The sequence below is a fragment of the Barbus barbus genome (assembly GCF_936440315.1).
Source record: "Barbus barbus genome assembly, chromosome: 27".
In the NCBI taxonomy this organism is placed as follows: domain Eukaryota; kingdom Metazoa; phylum Chordata; class Actinopteri; order Cypriniformes; family Cyprinidae; genus Barbus; species Barbus barbus.
In genome coordinates, this window is record NC_136755.1 from 17,256,504 (window position 1) to 17,278,911 (window position 22,408).

Sequence of the window (22,408 nt, forward strand, 5' to 3'; positions counted from 1 at the left end):
GGTGCTGTGACGTCTGCTGGTGTTGGTCCATTGTGTTTTATCAAGTCCAAAGTCAATGCAGCCGTCTACCAGGGGATTTTGGAGCATTTTTGCTGACCATGATATCACTGTGCTTGATTGGCCAGCCAACATGCCTGACCTGAACCCCATATGGAATCTATGGGATATTTTCAAGAGAAAGATGAGAAACAGTTGATCCAACAATCCAGACGAGCTGAAGGCTCAATAGTGCCTCAGCAGTGCCACAGACTGATCGCTTCTATGCCACACCTCACTGATGCTGGAATTTGTGCTAAAGGAGCCCCGACCAAGTATTGAGTGCATAAATGAACATACTTTAAAGAACTTGAACCTTTCTGTTTTGCAAATCCTTTTTTTTATTGATCTTAGGATATATTCTAATATTTTGAGATACTGGAATTTTGACTTTCATGAGCTGTAAGCTGTAATTATCAAAATTAAAACAAAAAAATATTTTGAAATGTTTTACTTTACATGTAATGAATCTATAAAATATGAAAGTTTCACTTTGAAATGTTACCAAAAAATTACTTTTTCACGATATTCAAGTTTTTTGAGATGCACTTGTATATAGTTATATAAATGTATGCATGTGTGTGTGTATGTGTGTGTGTGTAACTGTGTATATATATATATATATATATATATATATATATATAGTGGTGTGAAAAAGTGTTGGCCCCCTTCCTGATTTTTTTGCATGTTTGTCACACTTTAATGTTATGTTTCAGATCATCAAACAAATTTAAATATTAATCAAAGATAACACAAGTAAACACAACATGTGGTTTTTAAATGAAGGGGTTTTTTTTATGAAGGGAATGAAACATAACTGTGGTTTATCACACCTGAGTTCAGTTTCTCTAGCCACACCCAGGCCTGATTACTGCCACACCTGTTCGCAATCAAGAAATCACTTAAATAGGACCTGCCTGACAAAGTGAAGTAGCCCAAAAGATCCTCAAAAGCTACACATCATGTTGAGATCCAAAGAAATTCAGGAACAAATGAGAAAGAAAGTAATTGAGATCTATCAGTCTGGAAAAGGTTATAAAGCCATTTCTAAAGCTTTGGGACTCCAGCGAACCACAGTGAGAGCCATTATCCACAAATGGCGAAAACATGGAACAGTGGTGAACCTTCCCAGGAGTGGCCGGCCGACCAAAATTACCCCAAGAGCGCAGCGACAACTCATCCAAGAGGTCACAAAAGACCCCACAACAACATCTAAAGAACTGCAGGCCTCACCTGCCTCAGTTAAGGTCAGTGTTCACGACTCCACCATAAGAAAGAGAGTGGGCAAAAATGGCCTGCATGGCAGAGTTCCAAGACGAAAACTGCTACTGAGCAAAAAGAACATAAAGGCTTGTTTCAGTTTTGCCAGAAAACATCTTGATGATCCCCAAGACTTTTGGGAAAATACTCTGTGGACTGACGAGACAAACGTTGAACTTTTTGGAAGGTGCGTGTTACATCTGGCGTAAAAGTAACACAGCATTTCAGAAAAAGAACATCATACCAACAGTAAAATATGGTGGTGGTAGTGTGACGGTCTGGGGCTGTTTTGCTGCTTCAGGACCTGGAAGACTTGCTGTGATAAATGGAACCATGAATTCAGCTGTCTACCAAAAAATCCTGAAGAACAATGTCTGGCCATCTGTTCGTGACCTCAAGCTGAAGCGAACTTGGGTTCTGCAGCAGGACAATGATCCAAAACACACCAGCAAATCCACCTCTGAATGGCTGAAGAAAAACAAAAAGACTTTGGAGTGGCCTAGTCAAAGTCCTGACCTGAATCCTATTGAGATGCTGTGGCATGACCTTAAAAAGGCGGTTCATGCTCGAAAACCCTCCAATGTGGCTGAATTACAACAATTCTGCCAAGATGAGTGGGCCAAAATTCCTCCACTGCGCTGTAACAGACTCATTGCAAGTTATCGCAAACGCTTGATTGCAGTTGTTGCTGCTAAGGGTGGCCCAACTAGTTATTAGGTTTAGGGGGCAAGCGCTTTTTCACACAGGGCTATGTGGGTTTGGATTTTGTTTTCCCTTCATAATAAAAGACTTCACGTGTGTGTGCGCGCAGACAGGAGCATGTGTCTCTGGAGGGCGATTTGGTGTGAGTGACGAAGGACGACTCGGGTCAAAGGGCGAAGAACGCTGCAGGATTCTCCATCATGCAAGCAATTCCAGCCCATGGCAGGCAGGGCACCTTGAAGACCGGCAAGAGTCCAGCTGCGATGTAGCGAGAGGAACCGGTCCAGGGTGATTCCCAACAGCGAGAACACGGACACACTGAGCACGCTCACTAACAGACCCACGCTGCCCAGCTCTAGAGCTTCTGAATGCACTGACGAGTGCAAAAGCAGTCCCACCCCTGCCAGGAAGTCCACCCCGGCCAAGCTGCCAATTAGTAGGAACATAGGTGCCCGCAGAGATGGTGAGGAGAAGATGGTGGCCACGACGATTGCATTTTGACAGCAAATCAGGGCTCCTGATACGCACAGGGCCACATCCCATGGAGTCATCATTGTGGCCTCCAGGGGTTTAGGGGTGACGTGGGAAAGGGTGAGCTCCAGCAGTTGGTTCATCGCCAAGATGACTTCTAAGCCCACTTCAGAGTCGTTCAGGGCCATTGCTGTGGGAGAGGGAGACAGATTTAGTCACGCAATCCACAGCACGGTGACTGTCACGTATTCTGCTGAGCGCTAGAGCTCCTGCGCTCCACTCCAAGGCCTGGCCTCATAATGACATGCAGAGTAAGATGAACTGCAGTTAACAACATCTTATTCAATCTGACATTCCTAGTCTGTGCTACCGGAGATGCTGGCAAGGGCAAAAGCTAATAGAACACTTTATTAATCTGTCTCAAATGCATATTGCATGTTTGATTTAGATTACATTACAATTTTAATGTAAAAAGAATATTTAATTATATGTATGTATGAAAACCTGTTACGTAATATGATATAATAGGTTTGGGGTTGGTTAGATTTTTTTCATGTTTTTGAGAGAAGTCTCTTATGCTCAACAGCACAGTAATATTGTGAAATATTACAATTTCAATTAACCGTTTTCTGTTAATGTATTTTAAAATGTAATTTATTCCTGTGATGCAAAGATGAATTTTCAGCAATCATTACTCCAGTCTTCCATGTCACATGAATGATCCTTCAGAAACCATTCTAATTTGCTGCTCAAGAAGCATTTCTTACTATTATCAATGTTGAAAACAGCTGCTGCTTTGTTTTCCTAAAATTCTAAATGACTTTGCTGTCACAGTAAAATATATTACTCATCAATTTCAATATTAATATAATACAACAAAATGTTAATATTTGTTCTTGTTTTTTTCTATCTGTATATTAGTTATATACATATTGGGTTGTTGAAGGTTACATTTCATGTTGTTTATTAACTTCATATTGCATTATTTTACTGTTTTAATGTCATGTGGTATAGGTAATGTGTAGGTAAAACATTTTTTTCTTTAGCCATTGTTCACTGAAAGGCTAATTTTGAACTTTAAGCTAACATTTATTTGCCACCTATTATTATCATTATCCAGAACTGAAATGTGTTTAACTCACATTACAGTATTCATGTGGCATTATCATTAATATGAATTCAAATAAACTTGCAACAATTACACACAAATCATAATTTCAGTAGGTTTATAAGCAAATTAAATCATTAAATATTATAAGCAGATTATAGGTATCTCCTGGATCCTGCAGGGTTAAACGTGCGCCTGGCTGGGAATCACCGTTTTGAAGTTCAAAACAGATTTGAGTGCTCCTCAAGCAGACTGATACATCATACAAGGTTATGTAAAACACAGCAGCCCATACGCGCACCAATAACACCATCCCTTAATGTCTTAAATATTTGTCCTAAATATAGCGAATTTCTGACAGCAAAGCTAGTCATCTTGAATTCATCAAGAGTCAGAGAATATATAAAGATGCATAAAACAGACTTACGGAAGCTGTAGAAGGTTGCAAAGCGGACAATTCTTCACGCCACCATCCAGCTGAAGGTCTCTTGGAGCGCGTGCTGAAATCTGAGCTCGAGCTGCCAGTGCATCCCGGTGTTGTGCCGAATTCTGCACCCCTGCCAGATTATGCACCCCTTAGTTGAAGTCGCTGCCTGATTGCCTAATCGCAACCCCACCCCAATCCTAAACCCTACCCCACACCTACTCTTAAACCTACCAATACTAGGGGGTGCATAATTTGGCAGGGTGCAGAATTCGGCACAACACCGGCGCGAGCAAATCCAGTCCTTGAGAAAACGATATCTTGTTCTTCTTGCAACGCGAGGTTCCTTCGTAGCTCCGCTGTATTCGCTCTTTCGATCGCTTCTGCATAACACTCAGCTCCGGTGTGCTGCTGCGACCTAGGCTATACCTTCACCGATTCCCCTCTGACGTCAGTTACGATGATGAGGGGCGATTCTGCCCCGGTCGACCAATCAGGAGACTCTCAGGGACACCAGCCTCTGTCGTAATTTCATTCATAAAAATACCGCATTCTTTCACCCCGCCCACTGCGACGGCGGGAGAGAGGACGAAGTGTAATCAATCTGCCTTGTTAAAGCATGGTGCGTGGACCAAAATGCACTGGGCCTTCATAAAAATCACCGACGATAAACATTTAACTAGTAAACTTATATCAGAACAGAAAAAGCTGGCCTCAAGCGTGTGATCATGTGTGACTGAGAGGGAAAGTGAGAGTGAGTCACTGCTGTCCATGGTGCTGAAAAACGTGCTCGCTTCGTTGATTGTGACCCAAATTGTGCCGCACTATTGGGGTACGTGGCACAACTCTACGATTATTAATTTCATAAAATCCCACATGTTCATCTATAACCTTGTATAAGTGACAGAGCTAAAATATCGCAAACAAGGAACTCTTCTGCCTAATATATTTTTTATTTAAATGCTACTATTCGGGTGATTGTTATAACTATGACATAATTTCCCCGCAGATGATGGAGATTATGGCGCTTCCCGGCAGATTCGGCGCGTGGGCGAGCGCTAAAATACTGGGGAACTCTCCTGTTCTCTATAAAAGGACATGCGCTTCCGGTGGTCACCAGCTGGGGAATCTTATAAACAATACCCCCTTAAGCTTTCTGTGTTCGGGGAGAGTATCTGTAAGTGTCAATTGAAGATGCTGAACAATTTATTGAACAATACATATTTAAGGACTCTATGATTGACTAAACTGGGGGCTTGTTGGTAAAAGATAATCTAATAATAATAATACAATTAAATTAACAGGATTAGGCCTATATATTATATGAAATCACTCAATCAACAAATCAAATACATTAGTGTACACCAACAAGACTCAATTTTAAGGATCAATTTGAACAACCTCCTTAAGGTAATTACACCGTCTTACATGTTTCTAAATGCAGCTTTCCAGGATTTGTGTTATTTTATCCATCCCTGCTAGTCTGTACAAATCTTTTTTGTAACAATCTCCATTGTGTGTTATACAATAATTCATTATTGGCCTGATGCACTTCATGTGTCCCCACCAATCAAATATAGCCTACAGCATAAGCTCATTTCTGAGGTTCAGTATGTTTGATTCTGTAAGCTTATGTCAATGAGAGAATCATTTGAAAAGGATGTTTAGAAATAAGAGCACAGGCACTGTTTATCCTTCCACCGTTGTATCTCCTTGAGCTCCTTTTTGGCAGGAAGTCTGTGTGCGCGTGTGGTGGGGGGTATACTGCGGAATTTCTCGCAGTTACCTAATATCTGCAGAGCGCATGCGCGGCTATATCTCTCTGCACCTAGTTCTCCCTAGAGGAGGACGCCCACTCTCTCTGTATTCACACGGCTTGGCACTACCTATTGATCTCTCTGTGTGTCGTGAGACATTACAAAACAGTTTAAGGAGTGATGGTGTGGGTTAGGGGTGGGTTTTAATTGAACAAAAGGTAGGCACTGAATTTATTGTAAAAACAAATGCTGAACTGATTTGCATTGATCCCCAGATGTAGCAGTGATAGTGGTGACTGCTTCCTCCTACACAAGCATGCATTCCCGTACCTACATATATATCATCGCCTCCTCTGCTTAGTTTATTATGCTGTGACTTTTAATTACAATTAAAAACAGAGCATCCAGAAGCAGATGTGAGGATGCAGAGGAATTGAGGGATATAGAGAAAAGAGAACTTGTTATGTAACTATGTCAAACTCTGGCTCTCTTGCTCTGGCCCTCTTCTGTTTGTTTTTCTTGGCTAAAATATATTCCAAATGTACAATAATTATGTTGTACAAAGCACAGATTTTGTTTAAACCTTCAAATGCCAAAATATATTACAAAACGTACTTGAGGGGGACAAGAAAATGTATTTCAAATTTCAAAACGCATTTTGGGTACAACCAAAATGTATTTTATTAATTTATGTTGGACTGTTTATAATGGTCTGGTATGGTGCAGGAGACCTGCATCTTTTGGGAATGAGATGGGACAAATTTCTGCAGCCTGCTTGTGAAAAGGCAGAATATCTTCAGTGGTGTGGATATCAAGACATGGTCATTTGCCATTTGGTTGCCATGTTACCTGTCTCACATTACACACCTTCCAGTCTCGCTGAATCAGAGGGCATGACGTCAACACACACACACACACACACACACACCACATGCTCCTCACAGTTCACGACGACCTTTTGTCTGGAGGACACAGACATTTAGGACTGGATGTTCACTTGACAGGCACAGGCACATTTATCACTCCTACACTTTTAAGTTTTTAGTTTTACACTTTCTGAGCTGAGGTAAAGTTGTTTGTGTTTCTCAGTTCATCAAGTCTTTCACTTGGTGTCTAGTGCTTATATCAAACTTTAGTTGTGTTACTCGGGTCAGCGTTTCGCATCGTAAGTCTGACTAGAAAAAGTTAAGATTGTTAGACTGATTCAGATAGTGTTTTACTTATAGGTTAAGCTGTTGCTTTGTTGATCATTTAAGTCAAGGTTTCCAGTTCGAAATGAGGAACTTTGTGCATGTGTTTATTACAGGCGGGATTATTGACGATTTTTTGAGGATGAGGTGTGTGTGGGCCACACTCTGTGGGATTGTACTGCTAACGCAGGTTATTATAACCAATTCACAAACCTCAGGTAAGTGTCAATACAATAATGATCTTCTATATCAATGCTGATTAGCTAATAGTTTTTTAGCTAACATTTTTACAATCTTCAAATCTAAAATACATTGACTACTGGACTATCTTGCTCTGATGTCTCGCAGGCTCGCAGCCATTATATTCAATTGCAACTTTTCTTTAATGCAATTTTAATCATTATATTTAATGATTTAAGATCATAAAAATAAATTTCAGATATTTTAAAACTTTTAAACATCAATCTAATCTATGTCAAATCTGTGAGTTTTGATAAATCAGTTCTTGTATTAAAGCATCGTTTAAGAATCAAATTTGTCAAGTCTGAGGAAAAAAGACAGTATTAGTTATTAGACGGGTGTATTAGTTGTGACAGATCCAGTTTAAGTCCAGTTTAAGTCTGTTTTGTTCTGTTGCATTTGAGTGCTGCTGAACAACACTTACTCATCGATTTCAATTCAGAAAAGCATTCCTCTCGCTTCTACAATGTGATTTATGTATAATTTATTTGATAAGATTTCTAGCTTTTTCTCTAAAACATATGTGAGTGTTAGGTGAGAATATAAGCTTACATCTTTTATCTCTTGATGTTCCTTACAGAGCCACCCACTGGGGAGTGTTCTCAGTTTGACTCGTGTAATGGCTGCATCAGCGGAGACCCGGCCCTCAACCTGACACGATGTGTGTGGCAAAGTTGTAATGACGGTAAAGAAATACATGTCGAATATGAGTTAAATGAATTCTCCTGTGCAATGTCTCTGTTTTTTGTGCGCACACACACGTACAGAGGATCCCACTGAAGGACATGTGATCCTAGCCACAGAGAGCCATCTCAGGAACAACCCGGTGAATTATTCAAAGATAGGCACACGCGCAGTTACAGCTGCCGTCCACACAGACATCAGTCTTTGTAAATAATTCAACACCATTATATACCCTCCTGGAAATAAGTGTGAGGAGACATGAAGAGAGAGAGATGTTCAACAAGAAGCATCATCTTTTAGTCTATTCATGCTCTGTTGCCAAGGCAACCAACTCTGTAACCCAGTCTCTCTGTCTTTTAGACCCATATCTAAAATACAACTAGGTTTACATGCTGTCTATGCTCACTCTGCTTTACACTCTAAAATAAACAACAGGTTTAGAACACAGAAACTGAATGACATTATAGCGCTTTCTACTCGACTACTTGTCAAATAAACAAATACATGACTTGAAATATTGATTTAAGTTGATAAAATGTTATATGATTGTAATCCGGAAATACTAAATTCATCATGTTTTCATGTGACCTACTTGTTGTGTTGCTTCACTTCCATTAACAAATCCTCTCTCCTGTGGCACTTGAGAATCTCGCTAGAAATAGAAGGTCATCCGAGAACTTTTCGCTTACTTCGATTACATTAGGTCACGATGGGGAAGTCGTGGCCTAATGGTTAGAGAGTCGGACTCGTAATCCAAAGGTTGGGGGGTTCGAGTCTCGGGCCGGCAGGGATTGTAGGTGGGGGGAGTGAATGTACAGCGATCTCTCCACCCTCAATACCCTTGAGCAAGGCACCGAACCCCCAACTGCTCCCCGGGCGCCGCAGCATAAATGGCTGCCCACTGCTCCGGGTGTGTGTTCACGGTGTGTGTGTGTGTGTTCACTGCTGTGTGTGTGTTCACTGCTGTGTGTGTGTGCACGTTGGATGGGTTAAATGCAGAGCACAAATTCCGAGTATGGGTCACCATACTTGGCAGTATGTCACTTCACTTATGAATACTCTGACATACTGCTCTTTACATATTGTTTTTTTTTTTTTCACCTATTAGATGGCTTCTAAATATATGGAGCCCATTCTGAGAGATGCAAGATGGTGCCAGTTGCCTTCATTTGAAACAAGTGCAGTAAATGGTCAAATTAGTTGTTCAACAAACCAGTGTGTTAACGATTACGTTAATAATGTAAATTAAAGTCAAATGACAAGAAGTAACAGCATAGTGAACTGTTTTGTATAGATAAAATAACCAGAAGCTTCTGACAACGGAGGTTTCGCATATTAAAATTAAACATGGCTTCTCCTGCGCTTACTTTAAAAGTAAGACCAGTTCTATCAAACCTCTACAACTAATCCAGAACGTTATATTTAAAAGGATAGTTCACCCAAAAATGAAAAGGACGTAGTAAGGACTTCATTAAAATGGTCCATATGACATCAATGATTCAACGATTATTTTATGAAGCTACAAGAATCCTTTTTGAGCACAATAAATAAATAAAAATAACAACTTTATTCAACAATTTCTTCTCTCCCAGAACAGTCCTCCTCCATTGTTGTGTGGTGCTGCTGAGTCATGCACTGTGCCTTGTTTACAAGCAGAGGAAAGCAATGCGGTCCAGAGTGATTTTACCAGCTCTTTTGCTCACTCTGGATAAGTACAGTTCTTGGTGTCTGGGGAGGGTTGTACCAATGATTCGCTCAGCAGTCCGGACTACCCTCCGTAGTCTTCTGAGGTCAGATTTGGTAGCTGAGCTGAACCAGACAGTTATTGAAGTGCAGAGGACGGATTCAGTGATGGCGGAGTAGAACTGTTTCAGCAGCTCCTGTGGCAGGTTGAACTTCCTCAGCTGGCGAAGGAAGTACAACCTCTGCTGGGCCTTTTTAACAATGGAGTCTATATGAATGTCCCACTTCAGATCCTGGGGGATGGTGGTGCCCAGGAACCTGAATGACTCCACTGCAGCCACAGTGCTGTTCATGATGGTGAGTGAGGGGAGAGCAGGGTGGTTTCTCCTTAAGTCCACGGTAATCTCCACTGTTTTGAGCGTGTTGAGCTCCAGGTTGTAAAGACGGCACCAGACAGCCAACTACTCAACCTCCTGTCTGTAAGCAGACTCGATGACATCCTGGATGAGACCGATGACTGTAGTGTCGTCTGCAAACTTCAAGAGCTTGACAGAGGTGTCTTTAGATGTGCAGTCGTTGGTTCAGAGCAGGGGTGTCAAACTAGGTTCCTGGAGGAGTTTTTTTCCAACTCTGCTCCAACACACAAACCATGTAGTTTTCAAATAAGCCTGAAGGACTTGATCAGCTGGATCAGGTGTGTTTAATTAGGGTTGCATCTAAACTCTGCAGGGCTCCGGTCCTCCAGGAACTGAGTTTGACACCCCTGGTGTAGAGGGAGAAGAGCAGTGGGGAGAGAACACAGCCCTGAGGAGCACCGATGCTGATTGTACGGGTGCTGGATAAGAATTTTCCCAGCCTCACTAGCTGCTGCCTGTCTGGTGATCCACTGACAGACAGAAGTGGGGACAGAGAACTGAGTTAGTTTGGGCAAGAGGAGGTTTGGAATGATAGTGTTAAAGGCCGAGCTGAAGTCCGCAAACAGGATCCTCACATAAGTCCCTGGTCTGTCTAGATGTTACAGAACATAATGCAGTCCCATAATTTCTTCATTCTTTTCACAGAAATCATAATGCAGAAAGCTCTCGGATTTCATCAAAAATAATTTGTGTTCTGAAAATGAACAAAGGTCTTACAGGTTTGGAACGATATGAGGGTGAGTAATTAATGACAGAATTTTTATTTTTGGGCGAACTAACCCTTTAACAAGCAGAAAAGAGTGCATATCACAACTCTGTTTATCAATTCAATGCCTCACACGTCCTGAAAAGTGAAGCTGCGGGCTCTTTGATCGCCCCCTGCTGGCTGGCTGCAGTACAGGTCATAAACCCCGCCCTCTCCATGTAAACGAATGGGACATAAGTCAAAATAAAAAAATTAATTACACTTCCAATACAATTTTCCCGAAATAAGGTTTTGGTCATTTAAAGTAGTTGTTAATGTTATCACGCTGATATATGTTCAATTGTTCGTTTTTGTGATAAGTTTGATTTTAGCTAGAAATTTGATGCTATAAAAATGGGGCGTGTTGTTATGGTTGATTGGGTCTGCGAGAGTTTGGGCGGGAGTTTGATTCCGCGGCTCCACCTCACGACTCTGGCTCCAAAGACGTCATTTACTCAGGATGGCAGCGGCCATACTGAGATGTTTTGGCTTCACTTTTCTATAGTTTTTTTGTTGTTGTTTTTTTGTTGTTGCAGATTTTAGAACAAAGAACATAGAACATACAAGGGCAATAACATTTTAATTAAATCAAAACAAATACTATAAAGAAAATTAAATAGGAAAAGCAATACGAAAATCACATGTCAGTAAACAAGCACAAATAATTACAAATAATAGCTAATAATAATAATAAAAAAAGATTTAAGGCTTCAAAGTAATTTACAGTTTGTTTGTTTTTTGCTTTGTTAGTTCTTGTTTCTTTTAACGTATACAGGTAGTGACTTATTTCTGTTTTAAAATGAGTAAAAAAAAATTTTCACTTCCCATTTACATTTGTGAATAAAGAATTTTCCATATATGATGAGTAAATTCACAATATACCATATTTTGAAATCAACAGTATACTCATAAAAAAATAAAACATCCTTTTCTTTGAATTGCAAATCAATATTAGTACTAAAAAAATAAAATCACACCAAAATATTTTTGTATAAGTACAATCATAAAATAAATGATATTTAAAAATAAATCTCCTTTTCCTCTTTACAGAAAACACACTTCAAGTCAATGTCTTTACAAAACTTTGCAATTACCTGTTTTACAGGATAACAATCTTGTATGATACTTCTCTAATTTTATTTGTGATACAAAAACGTCTGGAGATCTTGAAATTGTGATCTTCAAAAACCAATGGCTAAAGGAACACTGGAAATTTGGCAAATCATTCTAAGATAATTATTATTACATTTTTGTTCTTTTATATTTATAACTTCCAGTTTAAAACTGAAATCTAATTATTGTTTTTATTATTTTTTTGTCTATATCATTTCCTAATAAATTCCTAATTTCTGAAGGAATTGCATTAATTACCATCATATACTCCTTAACAGGTATATAAAATGAAAATTTTTCAAAAAATTCTGTATAAGAACATGAGCATTACTACTATTCAAAAGTTGTGAAACCAACTAAATATTTTTTCTAAACCAATTAACTAAAAAAAGAGATTTATTTTGGTGTGTAATGTATTTATTATTCCAAATTAAGCATTTGTGTGGGGACAAATTGTGTTTGTATATAGGCTAATCATCCATGATATGGGAAGCTTGCTAATATTAATATTACAATTAAGAATAAATTCAATACCACCAACTTTTTCAAAAATAATATTAGGGATGTAAAACCATAGCTTATCTTTTGAACGGATATCATTTTGTATCCACTTAATTTAAAAAATAGTGTTAGATGTTTCAAAATCAAGTACATTTAGCCCACCTTGGTTAAGTGGATTACAAAGTATTTTGTATTCAAATAATGTTTATTTTTCCAAATAAAATTATATATTCATTTATTTATCTCATTAATGATACTTTTTGTAATATCTATAGCCATTGCGGTATAAACTAGTCTGGATAATCCTTCAGATTTTGATAATAAAACTCTCCCGTTTAAAGAGAGGTCTCTCATCAGCCAAATGTTTAAAAAAAAAAATATTTGATTAATTATTGGGGTATAATTAAGATTTATTCTTTCTTTTTGATCTTTGCATACCGTAATTCCTAAATAAGTAATATAGTCTTTTATTGGAATGCCACAAAATTCAGACAAATTACTGGGTCTTTCTTTTAAAGCAAACAATTCACAATTTTTCATATTTATAGCTAACCCTGATAATAAATAGAATTCATGAAGACATTCAAGAGCCATCTTTAATTCTTTTAGGTCTTTTAGAAAAATTGCCGTATCATCTGCTAACTGGGAACATTTAATCACATTATTGGCCAATGGATACCTTGAAACGGATTGATTTTAATATGGAGATACAATACTTGCATGACCAATAATAATTCACTTTTCTATAGTGGAAGGAAGCAGAGACGCATCGTCCATCTTGTTTTACAGTCTATGGTTCAATGGGTTGTACCAAAGACTTTGGTTGTACTGTTGTTTACCATAATATTGTTTACATTTTTTTTTCTTCAGCTAACGAAATGTTATTCTGAAGAAAAAAACTGTCAGTAATAGTTTTGAGTCATAAGTCATTATGAAAATGACATGATCTAGGATCTTTAAGTCTATTCTTCACAGTCTGCTTTCATCTTCCTTACTAAGGTCTATTGATCAATCAGAATCAAGTGTTCCAAAGAGCTGTGTTATAATTAAAGCTGAAATCTGACAGTGACTGAATGTCAGTATTATATATTTCATTTTCAGGAAATGACACAAGATGCATGTCTGACTCTGAAGACTTAGGGGGCTGCTCTGTCTACAATGAGACCGGCATGTGCCAAGGTGAGCAAAAATGTGCATCTTTGCAAATTAATGTGTGTGTGTGTGTGTGTATGTATGCTTATGTGTATGTTTGCTTATTGCAGCAGATGGTGGGTCCACTGATGGTGGTGGCAAAGGTGAGGCATTTGATTTTCTCTGTATAAATCCTATTATGCCTATTTTTGTTTTTGATGTGGTTGAAAGAGATCCAGGCAGACAAAATCTTTCTGTGAAATTATATTTTCTTAAAATCAATTATCATAAATTCAAGTGATTAAGATTACAGATGATTAAATGTAAAATATGAAAAATTAAAAGAAAAGTTTAAAAATGAATGCAATATCCAGACTGAACATATTCTGCCAAAATTCTAAGAGAAAAGACTAAAAACTGAGCATAATAATCTTCAAGAGCAAAAGAGATGAAGATCTTCAGAACATGCAATAAGAGAGAAGGTAAAGAAGCCAATTTGGGGAGCAATATATAGACTAGAGACTTACATCCTCTTACAGCATTATGGAATGTTTATGTCTGATCGATAAAATGTCAAGTGAAATTTTCCATTATGCCATTATCTACGTGTTGTCAAATATTTTCCCTACCTAAGATGAATTTAGTTCAGGACTAGGTCATGTTGACATGACCTATGAAATGTAGTAAATAGAAGTAAGATCAAAAGTGGGGAGTTAAGCAATCTTCTTGCAAATACCAGCTCTTGGAAAAGAACTTCTAGTACCATGAAAATAGAAGACAAGTTGTTTAGCAAACATCCTTGCATATAAAATATTTTAGCAGAGAATAAGTTTCCAACATCCTGTCCAAACATCACTTAAACATGACAAAATGTAGCTACCTTTTATCTGTCAAATGAAGGAAATATATCACATCAATGGAATATGAGTACAACTAGAATTATGAGTATAAATGCATAATACTTGAGTAACTGAGTATGAGTATACATAATACAGTAATATGAATATAGTGTAATAAAAATAAAAATAAGGAAACATAACCATATTGGAAATTCTGATACACCAGTTGTTGTTGTTTACCGAATTCTCATTTTCATCATAGATACAACCCCTGGGTCAGGCCCTGATTTCTCTCAAGCATCATTTGACCTGTCCAGCTTCATTGGAGGAATCATCTTAGTACTGGTGTTGCAGGCTGGGGCTTTTTTTGCCATCCGGTTCCTCAAAACGAAAGACAGCTCTTATGAAACTATGTGAGTAATAATCATTTATTAACTGAATGTGAGCTTTTTCTTGATTAATTTTGTCTTTAAAGTTTTAATGCAGTATGTAGGAACAACAAGGGCATTTACAGGCAGAGGGATTCATTCTGTATGTGTCGATCATTAACTGTGTAATTGTTTTGCCACCTTCTCTTACAGTGATCAACCTCAGTGAGAAAATGAGTCATGACTGGGAGAGAAAATTATGGAACAAAACATAAAGAAAAGCATATACTCAGAGGAATGGATGTTACATTGGGGAGAAGTCTATAGACACTGTTTTCTCTTTTTGCTTGTCCTAAAGCTTCATTAGCCTGTTAATTGCTTTGGTTAAATCACCATTTCTTGAATGACAAAACTATTTTTGTGTGTACAGAAGAGACAAATGTGAACAAAGAATGATATAGACATGTGGTATGACAAATATACTAGGGAATTATTCACAATTGAGTGTGGGCATGTGATTATCTCTTGTGGAGTGAGTTCATATCTGTTTAAGGGGATTTAAATCTCTGGTTTGGCTCTGTTTCTGTTTGTTACTTTGATTTGAAAGATTGTTGAACTATTTTATTTAATTTTTTGAATAATTGCATGCCCTTTTATCTGGTTTTTATTAAATGTTATGTTTTGTAGGTAGTTACCTGGACTCATGTAGCATTGAGATTGAATGAAAAATGAAGAAATAAAGTAATTAGACTCTGAATGTTATACAGTGTTAACCCTCAGTAGAACAACATTTTTAATTATCTAAACCTCTCTGGGCCTGGAGGATGCATCAACCACATACAAGAATTAACATATTTTGTGCTTTTGACTGTATCTTAAACGGTCCTTCATTTATTTTCTCTTTAATCAACTTTCAGCATAATTTTCATCAGTTTTTTCCTGTAATTCTAAATTTTCACTGCATAGTAGTGTTATTGGTTTAATATAGTGCATTTTCTGGGGGGGGGGGGGGGGGGGGGGGTATGCACTGTAAAATATATTTTTTACAGTCCATATGACAGTCTGAATTTCAAATTATCATGCATCTGTATTCCTCACATTGGGCTCCTTCTTTCATTCTCTTGTGTTGGATTCATAGACACAAATTCCACACATTCACAATGCATATGTATTCACTCCATCCACACACATTCAGAAAGAACACATGAAGAGTTCAGATGCAAAAGCTTCTAAGTGCTATCTGACATTTTCTTCTAAAATTAGCTTTTTCTCAGGTATTTATGTTATTTCTATTTAATGACAATGAACAGAACCTATTGCCATTCAAGTTAATTAACTGAACCCACACATGAGAGCCTGAGTAAAATACTCATTTTGGAAGAAAATTTCAAATGGCACTTAGAAGCTTTTGCATCTGAACTCTTCACATACTCTCACATTCACTCTGCATTCTTTGAGGGTGGTTTCCCTACAGTGATTCTGGCTGTAGGACTGTCAAATGACTGAAAAAACATTGTTAACATGATGATATAAAACTGTACATTTCTTGTCTATCACCACCCTTTACTGAAACCACCAACGGAAATCATCACATTTAGAATAACAAAATATGTAAGAGAGAAGACTAGAATGTGACTCTGTTGCATTGCAGTAAATAGCATTTAAATGTTAATATGGAATCAAAACTACTTTGCACATACATTGTAATTGAAACAGTTTAATAACATTAATGAGTGGTTATAGTGGGAAATAGATGCATGAAATTATACACAGGTACATGTAATTTACACTCAGCTTGTATGGGCAATGTTACCAGAGAGATAAAGAAGAGAGAGATAGAGAAACAGCTTTAGGTAAAAGAAGACAGAAAGACCTATGTCTGTGACCTATGGCCATAGGCCTATATCTGGCCTGTGGCTTTTAACCCAGTTCAGTCTGGGAAGGCAGAACTCAGATAGAAAGGACGAGGAGGATCCAAAAGTAGGAATATAACTGTCTTTGTTCATTTTCAAACTTACAATTCACATTGTCACACAGCTTCTCTTTCACTTTTCTCAAATCTTTCAAATGTTCAGACGTCTGTAGTTTTTTCTCACTCTGTGAGGGGGTGGGGTGTGAGAACTGTTGTTTGTCTAGACAAGAGATGAGAGCAAAAGAGGGAAGCAGACATCTGCTCTGTACTACTGCTAATAAGCTAAATCGGTAAACACATTCTCTCTGACTACTGTCCTTTGCAATTCTTCAACACCAAAAGGTACTAGTTTAATCAAATTAAAGTCCAACAAGATTTAAAATAAGCTGTATTAGTCTTATAAGGATAAAGAAAAGCAAATTCTCAGTTTATGATATATAACATTACATTTACATAACGGCACTGATGCAGTGTAAACCAAACAGATAATCCAGACAGTCACAAAAAAAAGAAAATTCAAGTACAGTTATCAGACAAAGTCTGATAACAATGATTATAGAACCCAATAAATTAATAAAATAAGCATTAACGTTGTACAGGCAAAATTAGAAAGGGAAGGGAAGGGAAGGGAATACTTGGAATTTGTGCTCTGCATTTAACCCATCCAAGTGCGCACACACACACACCCGGAGCAGTGGGCAGCCAATGCTGCGGCGCCCGGGGAGCAGTTGGGGGTTCGGTGCCTTAAGCCCGGTACACACCAAGCCAACGCCGACGAACTAGTGCCGACGAAAGCAGACTGCGGGGTCTGCCGACTTCGGCAGCGTCTGGGTCCAAAGTTGCCCTGACACACCAAGCCGACGCTGTACACCCGATGGCCAAGTAGCACGTCCTTCTGCGCCTGCGTATAGAAGAAATTCCTTTCCGTGCCAGCAGGTAGCAGTAGTCTGTGTTTGTTACTCAAAGCCGGAAACCGGAAGAGCTAAAGGGATACAAAACATAAACAAAGGTGCCTGAAATCAGATCAGAATCTCGCTCACCACAGACGGAATCTTGATATTTCGAAAATGTCTGACACGTTGCAAATGGCACTGGCGTTGTCAGCCCTTGGTCTTTTGCTTGTTGAAGAGGAAAAGAAGAAGCGGCCGCGAAAAATACGGAGCAAGCGCACTAAATGGGTGAAACCATGGATACTCCAGAGACAGGTTCAGGTTCTTGGCAACGGTAATCAAGCTAAAGGTTATTCGTTATTTGAATATTACATTACAACGCTTTTTCAGTTGTGTTTATGTCGGTGTATCATTAAGCATTATAAAAAAGATAATTTGATTATTTCAGATGGCAGTTGGAGCTTACTTAAAAAGAGACAACATAAAACATAATTGTGGTTGTTTATAGCACAATGCCTTTAATAATTGATAACAATAATCTGATTTAATGTAATGTAATGAAAATGCATTAAAAGTGTTTGATTTGACTCTGTAAAAGGTGTGGAACATCGATAATAGAGTTATGTGATTGTAATCTTTGCAGGAGAAAGCTTCAAGAGCCTTTCTTACCAGTTCTGAGTGGGAATGACTACAATTCGGCAATTCGTTCCTGAAACCTGTGCAGCAATCTACCAGGTCTTAAAAGAGAAATACCTGAAGGTATGCATGTATCGGTTTTATTTTTTCTTACTTTATAGGGCAGTTTGTACACATTCAGACAGTGAAATATGCCAAAATGACTACAAGTTATCAAGGGTCGACAATTAAAACTACTTTTTGTTTCGTATTTCAGATGGTGGAGTATTTGGTGGATGCTCATTGCAGGATGCCTTGGAGAAAAGAACATCAAACATACCTGCCCCTGCACCACTTCCTGAATCTGACCTGCTGGCCCCTTACTGCATTGTGGCAGATGAGGCATTTCCCTTGAAGGACTACCTAATGAAGCCATATCCGAACCGCAGGCTATCTGTAGAGCAACGCATATTCAATTACAGGCTTTCGCGAGCTCGGAGGGTGGTTGAAAATGCATTTGGCATCCTGGCAAATCGATTTCGAGTCCTTCTAACCACCATATCCAAAACACCACCAAAGTGGAGGACATTGTTTTGGCTTGCTGTGCCTTGCACAACTTTCTGCGTACAGAGTGCTGTGAAGTATACATGGCAGGAATCGACCAGGAAGGACTTGATCCCTCGTGGTATTGAGGGTGGAGAGAGCGCTGCACATTCACTCCCCCCACCTACAATCCCTGCCGGACCTGAGACTCGAACCCGCAACCTTTGGGTTACAAGTTCGACTCTTTAACCATTAAATGCAAAACGTCTTCTAAAATGCATTAAGAAATCCAAACATTTTTAAGGCTGTTCTACATGACAGGAAGGACCAAGAAATTCCCCATTGATCTTAAACTTCTCTTGCAATGTTTCAAAGTTGAAACATTCTTGCAGGTCCTTGTGATAATGTTTTTCATCAGCCAAACTGATTACAGTGTTAAGCGGTTGTAGTTTTAACACTAGTTAAGATATGAGCATGTAATTAAATATCTCCACCGAAAACAATTGTGAGCATCAACTTCCTGTTAAGGTTTTTACCTTGCTAGGTCATAAAACATACCCTGTATGTACCCATACCCAGTATGTTCAAGTAAACAGTTAAATTAAGTAAGGACATGTTCAAGTAAACAGGGTAAACATTCAAAAAAACTTTAGAAAAAAAAAAAAACTACACACACATATGTGCAGAGCTGGGTAGATTACTTACAAATTGTAATCCGTTACTGATTCTAAATTACATGACAAAAATTGTAGTCAGTAACGTAATCCATTACATTACACATTTTAGGTAATATAATCAGATTACTTTTGACCTAACTCGTTTATCACATTGATTTAAACAGGATAATCTTGTACCATAATGATGTAAAAATACATAGAGTGAGAAAAAAAATATTTTCATTGTAATTAACAACATGAAGCGCATTAAACATTTTATTACATCAAGGTTTCCCAAACTTGGGTTCGTAAGGGAACTGCAGGGGGTTTGTGAGTTTAATGAAAGGCAAACATGTAATTAAATCATAAAAATTTAAATAAATCACCTTAAAATAACAATAAAAATAATTCACTTACTAAAAAAGAAGAAATATTTTATGTTTACCTGCACGACATATGACCATTAACCAGTGTGAACTGTGAACATGTGAACGCAATACTTATTAAAATATTTATTTTAAAATCTCAGGGGTACTTAAAGGGGTCATTGATGATTTCACTTTTTTTAATTTTAGTTAGTGTGTAATGTTGCTGTTTGAGCATAAACAACATCTGCAAAGTTACGATGCTCAAAGTTCAATACAAAGGGAGATGCTATCTTTTACAGAATTGCTGATTGACCACCCCTTTAAAGTAAATATATTAGGTGAAAGAGATTCAGATGACAAAAAGTTTGAGAATGTCTGCAAATAAGAAATAACAAGAATTTGGGGATTTTAATGAGTTTCAAGGACAAAAGCCTTTCAATAATACATAACAATACATGGTTAAGTAACCATAATAATTCAATAATAAATTATAATTATTTGATAATTCAAATAAAAATGTATGTGTTCATCAGTAGTTGATGCAATGATGAAACGCTTCCTAAACCTGAAATGATTTTTGTAAATCCATTGGTCAAATGCTGTGTCGCCACCTGAATAATGACTAGTCTGAGTGAATGTCCACAAAACTGGAATTTCTGAGTGTATATGTAACAGATAGGCAAGGCTCCACTACCACCCAATCACAGAGATCACTCTCACCTGAGTTCTGAGCACCTGCACCTTACACACAGCCAATTACCCAATCACCAGCCAAGTACATAAGCACACACCTCAGTCGCCATCATTGTCTAGTCTCGTACCTACGAAGAGGACCTATGAATTAATTCAGCATTCTATGCGATTTACCTGTGTGACACAAAAATCTAACCTTTCATTGGATAATAAGAATTTAAAATGGGGGGAAATATCATTATGAAATAAATGTTTTTCACAAATACACATTGGACACAATTATTGGCACCCATAAAAATTCTTATGAGTAAAATATCTCTGAAGTATATTCCCATTCATATTCACAATTTTGAGCACTCCAGGGTGATTATGAACATGAAATCATCCAGACATGGCTTCCTGTTTCACAGAAATATAACTAGGAGGGAAAACAAAGCATCACAATGAGAAAAACCAAAGAATGTATTTCTGATGTGCAAGCAAACAATAATTGAGCTTCACAAATTAGTGAAGTGGCTTTAAGAAAAGACCTAGATCAGTGAAAATTCCCATTTCCACCATCAGGGCAAGAATTAAGAATTTCCAATCAACATAAAATGTTACGAAACTGCCTGGAAGAGGACGTGTGTCTATATTGTCCTAATGCATGGTGAGAAGGAGAGTTTGAGTGGCTATAGACTCTCTAAGGACCACAGCTGGAGAATTGCAGACAATAGTTGAGTCTCGGGGTCAGAAAACCTTAAAAAAAATTGTCAAATAGTACCTACATCACCACATGCTGTTTGGGAGGGTTTCAAGAAAAATTCTCCTAGCTCATCCAAAAACAAACTCCAGCATATTCAGTTATCAGACACGACTGGAACTTCAAATGGGACTGGCTTCTATGGTCAGATGAAACTAAAAAATGCGCTTTTTAGCAGCAAACACTCAAGATGGGTTTGGTGAAAACAGGGATAAAAAGTACCCCATGTGTACAATGAAATATACTGCTGTATATTTGATGTTGTGGGCCTATATTTCTGCTGGAGGTCCTGGACATCTTGTTTAGACACATGACATCATGGATTCTATCAAATACCAACAGATAAAAAATCAATAAGTGACTGACTCTGCTAGAAATCTTATAATGGGCCATGTTTGGATCTTCCAACCGGACAATAATCCAAACACAAACCTCAAAAACAACACAAAAATGGGTCACTGAGCACAAAACCAAGCTTCTGCTGGCCATTCCAGTCCTCTGACCTGAACCCTGTGGAAAATGAGTGATGTGAACTGAAGAGAAGAAGCACCGTCATGGAGCTGGGAATCTAAAGGGTCTGGAGTGATTCTGGATGAAGGAATGGTCTCTGATCTCGTCAGGTGTTCTCTAACCTCATCAGGCATTATAGGAGAAAATTTAGAGCTGGTAAACTGGCAAATGGAGGTTTCAAAAAGTATCGAATAAAAGGGTGCCGTTAATTGTGGCCAATGTCTATAAGTACAAATGAAACACCAGGCACAGGGAAAAGTGAGGAGTAACTCACTCAGATAACATTCAAGGACAGGGCCTCTGTATCAGGTCTTAAAGAAACAAGAGAAGGAAAAGATGTATTTGTACCATATATAAAAGTACTAAACATAAATATGCATATAATCAGAGAATAAAAGTAAATAAGAATTATCAAGAAGTTTCATCAAATGTGCATTTGTTTGCATTTACTGGCCAATAATCTGTGGTGGGATTTTTTTTTTTTTTTTTTTTTTTTTTGAGAAACATGGGAGGATGGAGAAGACTCTCATGTCAAATAATCTTTGAAGTCTACAAGTTACACTGTATTCTTGTGTAGAACATAGTTGTAACACTTCATCACAAGTTCATATGAGGCCACCAACCGAACCAATCACACGACATATACTGCCACCCAAATAAAAAGCATCCAATCAAATGCACAACTAATAGCTCACATGGGGTGAAGGGAAGGCTGTTTCATGACTTTTATTTGCACTTTTTCAGGCTTGTTGGGGCTTATTGTTTCAGGCTGAAAACTGGAATGTTGCTGATTTGATGCCCACCAACCTCA

The 22,408-nt window shown here is 38.0% G+C and overlaps 2 protein-coding genes and 1 long non-coding RNA gene across 3 annotated transcripts; 2 read left to right on the forward strand and 1 right to left on the reverse strand.

Annotated features, from left to right (window-relative positions):
• Positions 1-2,087: 2,087 nt before the first annotated feature.
• Positions 2,088-2,657, reverse strand: LOC306846958 (G-protein coupled receptor 12-like; the record flags this gene model as incomplete). Its single annotated transcript, XM_079380679.1, has 1 exon — positions 2,088-2,657. The coding sequence occupies one exon, from the start codon at positions 2,655-2,657 to the stop codon at positions 2,088-2,090; it is 570 nt and encodes a 189-aa protein (XP_079236805.1).
• A 4,433-nt stretch (positions 2,658-7,090) lies between these two features.
• On the forward strand, positions 7,091-14,897 carry LOC306847442 (CD164 sialomucin-like 2 protein; the record flags this gene model as incomplete). The annotated part of the gene is made up of 6 exons (XM_079381396.1): positions 7,091-7,166; positions 7,769-7,873; positions 13,432-13,509; positions 13,596-13,625; positions 14,563-14,713; positions 14,882-14,897. The coding sequence occupies 6 exons, from the start codon at positions 7,091-7,093 to the stop codon at positions 14,895-14,897; spliced, it is 456 nt and encodes a 151-aa protein (XP_079237522.1).
• Positions 14,898-17,545: 2,648 nt separating this feature from the next.
• Positions 17,546-20,213, forward strand: LOC306846952. Its single transcript, XR_013782125.1, has 3 exons — positions 17,546-17,804; positions 18,114-18,229; positions 18,363-20,213. It is a non-coding gene; the product is annotated as an uncharacterized lncRNA (long non-coding RNA).
• Positions 20,214-22,408: the final 2,195 nt, after the last annotated feature.